Below are 7,493 nucleotides of genomic sequence, written 5' to 3'. Positions count from 1 at the left end.
TTCATTGTTTTAGTCACAAAAGCCATAAACGTTGGTGAGGAATTTCTGAGACAGCTGAGGGAATTGCCAGAACAGGTTCCCAGGGATGGGCGTGGCAAGCGGTATAAAACGCATAAATTCCACAGGAGGAAGTCTAACCTTCAGTCCTCCCCACCGACTCCCTTCTCGCAGGCTTCTCATCCCTAACCTCATGTTTCCTGCCCAGTGATCTCAAGCTCGCGGTTTCGACATGGTGAGGTTGTTTGCTGTCTTGGGGCAGTGATTTTTCAAAACTTACAGCCCAAACGCCGTGAGGTATCCAGTTTCTAACGAAATCCCTGGAAAAGATTTTGCAGCTCTGCGACCTTTCTATCTTTGCTCCTCCTAATCTCTTCCCTCTGTTAGCCTTTCCTTGAAACGGAGTCTCCAGTTTTCAGTCTGTATAAAGAAAGGCTTCTCCGGAGCCAAGTCTACACGTGTCTGTAACTCCCGAGAGGGGGTCTGCAGGGAGGGCCGTGAGACAGATCTGCACGCACTGTAGCTCAGCAGTCTGCATGACAGCCTTCACGGAATACACTCTAAAGATGGACTTCCATGCGAAGCAGTTCAAATATTCAATCTTCACCTTCTCCTGTGCAGCTTGAACCTTTAAAGATAGTGTTGGGTTTTCCCTGGATCCTGAGTATATATGAAGCTAAAGTTCAAAATTTTGGAACACTCCTTCGATTGGTATGTTGTTTGCTTTTTGGCCGAATCAGGTGAGGTAAATGGCAACGTCTCTAGGTGGATTTCTAGGTGTGTTTTCTAGAGGATGAAAATCAAAATTACTCTTAACTTAATACAGCAGGGCCTGGGGAGAGAACGCTCCACGCCAAACGATTAGCAGTTCAGCTTCTCTTGCACCAACAGCAGCCGGAAATCAGCTTTGCTGCATTCGGTTCTGGGCCTGAGCGTCTGTAGGCAGCAGATGTGGTGGCACAAAGGTAACGCCTTACTGGAGTGAGGCGCTGTCCTCGGTGCTGAAAGACCGAGGCGGTCGGTGGGCGTGGCGGCTCCCCAGACCTACCGTTTCAAACAGGGACTGCCGCGGCCAGGCTCTGAGCCTTGCGCGCCCCGCTGCCAGAGCGGTGCGGGGAGCCGGTCACGGGCCGGGGGAGGGGCGAGCGCGCGAGCCCGCCGCCTGCTGCGAGTCGCGCACGCGCGCCCGGGACTGCCGGCCCCTCTCTGGGACTTGCCTCTGTATGTGTGCGTGTGTGTGTGTGTGTGTGTGAGAGTGTGTGTGCGTGTGTGCGCGCGCGCGCGTGTGAGAGAGGAGAGAGGAAGAGAGCGCGAGAGAGGGTGAGTGTGTGTGAGTGCAGGCAGGGTGCTGAATATTCCGAGACACTGGGACCACAGCGGCCACACGGCTGAAACCGCATCCAGCCAGTCCTCAGGACTTCGCGAGCGGGGACAGGGCGCAGGGCAGCAGCCACCAGCAGGACCTGGGAAATACGGCTTTTTCTGCTTTCACTCCAGGTTTTTAGCAGTTGGGTGCTAAATCGTTCTCTCAAAATGCAGAGGATCTAATTTGCTGAGGAAAACGGCCAAAGAAGGAAGAGAAGGAGAAGGAAAAAAAGGGTATTTTGTGGATGCTCCACTTTTCTTGGAAATGCAAAAGATTATGCATATTACTGTCCTCCTTTCTCCTGTTTTTTGGGGACTGATTTTTGGTGTCTCCTCTAACAGCATACAGATAGGTAGGTACCTTTTGTGCTATGCTTTTGAACTGTGCCTAATTTGGTGGTAATCTTTGTTCACAATGGACAGATTAATTCCTGTCATGTAGACTTATGTCATACCTTGACTGCATTCCAGATCTAAACTGCCTAGAATATACATGATATTCTTAGGATGAAGCAAAGGGAAAAGGCTATGCCTTTCCAACACATGGGAAAGGGTCCGCTCGTTTCTGACCCCCCAGGTTCGATTAATTCTGCCTTAACAGGTTTTTCGCGTTTGTTCAGATACTCTAGGGATCTGAACTCAAAGCTTTTTGATTAGGAGAAAAGGCTACAGTCTCTGGCCACCTACCTTGCCCCTCAGATTCTCATCACTGTCTTGACCCCTCAGCTACCATTTGGACGTTCGACCCCTGCTGCCCGAGTGCATGTTTATTAGGACCGTTAGCATGAATAAGAGCCTCCTGGGCTGTCGGGCATTCCTTTCCCTCCCGGGCACTGACACTGTTCTCTTGCTTGGTGTTTATACTTTGCAGGGGGCCTATTTCCGAGGGGCGCTGATCAGGAATACAGTGCTTTTCGGGTAGGGATGGTTCAGTTTTCCACTTCGGAGTTCAGACTGACACCGCACATTGACAATTTGGAGGTAGCAAACAGCTTCGCCGTCACCAACGCTTGTAAGTATGAATATTCATGCCCTTCCGGTGCCGCACGCGGAAAGCCGGGGAGGGTGAGTGCGAGGGGTGAGTGCGAGTGGCGTGTGCGTGTGCGCGCGTGTGTGCCAGTGTAGGAGTGTGACTGCACACGCGCGTGCACATGACGGAGAAGGAAGAGGTGGCTGCAATCTCTGGGACCCCCGCTGGCTTGGTGGGGGTGGGGAAGCGGGGGCGAGTGGCACTGAAGAGTGTGCGCACTTGGGAGCCAGGGTGGGGGCTGGGGCTGGCGGAGGCTTCCTCAGGTTCCGGGGTTGGTCGCTCAGCCTGAGCGCCTCGAGAGCCACCCTGCCCGCACGCTCCCTCACCGCCTGCACGCCGGTCGGCACCGTACCCGTAGAGAACGCGCTATTCCGAGGGCGCGCGGGCGTGCGGTCCCACCCGGGACGCCTGCCTGCTGGAGCCCGCCCAGCTGCGGCCCGCGCCCGCGGCCCGAGGCGGGATCCGCAGTCCGGCTGGGGCTCATCCCACGGCCCCTTGGAGCCCCACCTTCTCCTCCCTGACGGGACAAGTGGTTAAAATGGCCTTGGAATTGGGACAGGGGCTGTTACATAACGCCCACCCGAGGGCCGCGGGGCGGTGGACGCCGAGGCTGAGCAGGGGCGGCCCGGCTGGCGGGGCTGGGGGCGGTTGCTGGCGATGGCGCGGCTCGGGGCAGCCTCGCCATCCGGAGGGCCCGTTCGACCCGGGCGCCGCGCTTTGTTCTCGGGGAGCCGGGCTCCCACAGCCAGCAAGGGGAAGAAGGTCTGATGTGAAAGCAGTGGGATCCGGCTGAGTTTGAAAATCCGAAGAAGTCGCTGATCAGCCATTTTAGTCTTTGCAGTTCTCCATATTAGCCCTATCACTCCACGCAGTTTTCCGCGCCCCGCGAGGAAGCTGTCAAGGCTTCAGAAAAAGTAACGGAACCCCAGCAATCAGGTGTCTTGGGGTTCACTGGCAAGGCTCGCCGGCCCTCGCTCGGGCGCTCCCTCCCAGGCGGCGTGGCTATCGCCGCCTGAGCCACTGTACCTCCCGCCCTCTTCCCGGCAGCTGCCACCATTTCCTGCCGGCTGGGCTGGGGCGATTCTACCTTGCCCAGAGGTTCGCAGTTTTTATTTCAGAGCTAACAATTTGGGGGAGGGGGCTTGCAGATGGCCCAGCCCACCACTTGGCTACAGTGTAGAGAAGCGAGCAGAAGATTACCACAGGAAAAGCCCAACTGCAGTGTTCCTACTTTAGACAATTAGTTACCACCCCGCTCCCCATAGGAAGCCTTCATCATCCATCGATAGTTTAGCTTGCTTGTAACAGTCGGGAAGGGCACCAGCCTATTCTGAAGCTAGTGTCACCCGAATGAATGAAGAACTGAAACAGTTCTTCGACCGATAGAACAGGGGCATTACTGTGATCACTGTAGATGTCTAACAGGAATTGTTTATGGAGAATAAAAAAGGTTCAGTGCTGTATGTTTTCTTCAAATGATGATGCCAAGAAAGAAAAGACAGAGAGGATGCCTTAAAGTGGGTTTGCAGGTATAGATATATATACACAAACAGTTGTAGGTTAATTTTTTAATCCTCTTATGCTTGACCTATTTACCTGATTTTGACCATTCATTTGATATCAGGGAGTTTCCTTTTTTTGCCTGAATAATAAGTTTGACATGCTCCTGAGCTAAGTATCTAACTGTATCTAATGGTATACTAGCATGAAAAAGCTTTGAAAAGCAGAGGATCTTAAGGAAAGACACTGCCATGGCTATATGAAGTAAAAAAAAAAAAAAGTAGGGAGATGTAAAAAGTGAAGGTACGCGAGCTTTACTTTTTGAAGATGGTCAATGATTGAGAAGTTCACCCACTGGTGAAAATGAAAGGAGATGACTGAGAAAAAAAACAGATAATGCCCACTGAACAAAATGAGTATTCTTTGATTTTAACAAATCTTCAATGTTGGGGCCTTGGCAAAGATCAAAGATTGTGGCTAGGTTAGGCTAGTGATGCAGTTAGGTTCTTAGTCTTAATGTTTGTGAACAGATTTATTTTTTAATATAAATTTTATTGAAATAAGATATGCAGAAAAATGTATGAATATTAAATATATGTACATATTAATTAATTTCACAGAATGAACACATATATTCAGCACATGGATTGGATTAAGACAAACAAAAACTACCACTTTGCCCATAGTTCTGAGAAGCTAGGATCATCAAATATCCATTTTGCATAGATTGCATGAGCTCAGGATTTTTCTCAGAAAATTAAGCTAAAGTAAAATTGTGCCTGTCTCCAAATGCTTGATGGATAAAGTATTTAAAAATTGCAGACATGGGAATTCAGAATAACGGCCTTTGAACCTCCCATGTTATGAGTAACCTTACCGGTGGCTGAAGAGACCTGGTACAACATACTGTCACTGAAGAGAGGCTCATTAGATAGAATCACTTGGAATTGACATTGACTCATTGACTGGGCAAGGCACTTAACTTTTGTGGCTCAGTTTCTTCATTCCTGTAGGAATTTTACAATCTAGAGATTGTGAACATGAAATGGAGTGTTTCTATCCTTCTTTATTTTGTTGTTTTCCTAAGAATAATAAAAAAAAATTTTTTTTTTTTTTAGAATAATAGAAAACATAAAATTAGTTTAGCTCTTTCCAGAGAGAGCGATCCTGTGGAAGCCACAATCAAAAAGTCGGTAGTCAAGAAATGGGTGGAAATCTCTAACAGAAAAATTCTCAAAATGAGTCTTGATGATTTAAATCCTGTTCAAGGTTTTATTCCAAAGTTTATCCTTTGTCTTCTTGCTTTTTCGTTCAGGGGAGTCCACAACTCTTTCCTATACCAAATAGAAGCAGCAGGATCAAATATTTTGATAGTTCAGGCCAGAACAGCTTTTTTCCCATAAATCTGAGCCGTTTTTTCTTTAAATCTATTTTTAAAATGATGTATCATGAACCAGCACTCATAGTGTAGCTTGTTCTTCTTCCTAGTTAATTTCTAAAAATCGTATAGGGTTAAGTTTATATATTAAGACCATGGAATTTTATAGCTCAATAATACAATATTTTCAAAAGAGAAAAGGTATCAGTTTACTAATTTAATTTCATTCCTCAGACAAGAGAATTTACTTGAAACTGTCAAGTTGGACATTGATATAAGGATCCGGTGAGATCTACTGAATAGGTTAATGAAATGCAGTCGTTGTATTCTGAACCTGGTAAAATAACGGTGTGCATAGCATCCCACTCAACTCTCAAGCCCTTCTCTTTCACAGTCACACAGCGGGGTAATCAAAGTACCTATTTTTTCTCATTTGTTTCCATGGGTACCTGAGGAAATACAGATTTCCAATTTCTTTCTCCCTCCTTGTTTTCTTTCCTCCCTCCCCTTCACCTTCTTTTTCCCTTCCTCTTCTCTTTTCACTCCTTTCCTATTAGATGGGGATAGCTCTGAGATTTTTTTGTTGTTGTTCTGAAAGTTTGTTAAAAAAAATAAAACTCCATTATGAGAAACCCATGCCCTGGTGGTGAAGTGGTTAAGAGCTCAGGCTGCTAACCAAAAGGTCAGCAGTTCAAATCCATCAGCCATTCCTTGGAAGCCCTATGGGGCAGTTCTACTCTGTCCTATCAGGTTGCTATGAGTAGGAATCGACTCCATGGCACAACAACAACATGAGAAACTACAAAGCCTAAGCCCAGAAACAAATTGAGACTAAAATCTGATGTGTTCAGCAGTTGAAAACAGTGATGGACCTCAAAAATTCATGCATTCATTCAATAAATATTTATATAGTACCTCCTAAGTGTCAAAGAATATATGAGTGTTTTTCTCATGTAATTCATTTTTTTCTAACCTTTTCCCTCTGTGTTGTTTCAAATAATTTTCTAAGCCTTGTAGCATTGATGCCTTCAGTGGACACTGGCTAGAGCCAGACTTTCATGTGAGGATGTGAGGCTAGTCTAATTTTTTTATACTCAAGTAATTTATAAAGTAACTAAAAAATCTAGATTTTTGTGAAAATAATAAATTTAATATTGACACATGTGTATAAACCACATATTTATATTGTATAAAAACAGCAGAGTTTTAGAAAATAAAAAAAATTACTAATAAGCTTTAATGCTATTATCATTACTGAAACTTGTTTAAAATAAAATTGATAGGATTGTGATCTCACAAGGCTTGGGGATTAAAATATTAAACATTAAATTTATTTTTCAAAATCTTTCCTTTTTGTTCCTTTTGAGGGAATGACTTTGACAAAAGGTTATTAGTCTATATTATAAATTATAATTTATATTATATTATAAATTATATTAGTTTAATATAATTTAATAATTTTGCATTTCAATTTCTTAAAATAAATTATAAGAATATTAAATGTAAAGAAACAGCAAATAAAAATCCAGTTTTTCTCTAAGCCAGCAGATGGAGATGTTGGAGAAAATATTGGTCTTTCATAAAACTGTTGCGCACCCTGAATACCTTTGGAAACACTGTAAACAAATTTATTTAGAGAAATTGAAAAATATATAAATGATGTCTAATTTGAAAAAAATAATTTAAAATGCTGTGTTTGAAAAAAATAACGTCCATGCTTCTTAAAAACAGAGTGCCTTGAATTTTTTAATAGCGTATTTTACATATTCTTGTAAACTTGATTTGTAAAGACATTCAGGAACAGCACAGATTGTAAACGCTCTTGGAAGAGACAACATTTTAAAATTATATTTTTCAGCTTTTAAACCTTGATGGCCCTGGTATATAGTTTTTGAGGTATATTTCTTATTATTGAATTTTAGTCATGGATTATTGAGGTTATGTTTCTGTGTTCATGAGATTAAACTGGTGTTTGCTAACCCTTACTGTACTTTGCATGTGTGACATTCCACGTGTATGACATACACATATATATGTTATAGGTATATATTGCTGATTATTTTTTTGAAGTAATTACTGAAACCTGAAGTGACTGACTTCAACATATGTAAAAATTTAATGAAACCAGAATCAACTTGGACACTATAAAAGCAATGGTAAGAATTCATGGTATGAAGAGAACCATGAGCACATTTATGTGAACCCAGTACCTTATAACCTGGT

General features: G+C 44.2%; 1 protein-coding gene across 2 annotated transcripts in view; it reads left to right on the top strand.

Annotated features, from left to right (window-relative positions):
* The first annotated feature begins 1,217 nt into the window (after positions 1-1,217).
* Positions 1,218-7,493, top strand: part of GRIA2 (glutamate ionotropic receptor AMPA type subunit 2) — a 225,583-nt gene continuing 219,307 nt past the window's right edge. For both annotated transcript variants that reach the window (XM_049906178.1, XM_049906179.1), the window contains exons 1-2: positions 1,218-1,715; positions 2,234-2,374. In XM_049906178.1, coding sequence (XP_049762135.1) covers positions 1,628-1,715; positions 2,234-2,374 — 229 coding nt within the window. In that variant the 5' untranslated portion in view covers positions 1,218-1,627. The remainder of the gene's footprint in view (positions 1,716-2,233; positions 2,375-7,493) is intronic.

The sequence above is a fragment of the Elephas maximus genome, chromosome 13 (assembly GCF_024166365.1).
Source record: "Elephas maximus indicus isolate mEleMax1 chromosome 13, mEleMax1 primary haplotype, whole genome shotgun sequence".
NCBI classification, from domain to species: domain Eukaryota; kingdom Metazoa; phylum Chordata; class Mammalia; order Proboscidea; family Elephantidae; genus Elephas; species Elephas maximus.
The sequence above is the reverse complement of the archived record's forward strand: the minus strand, read 5'-3'. Positions and strand labels throughout refer to the sequence as shown.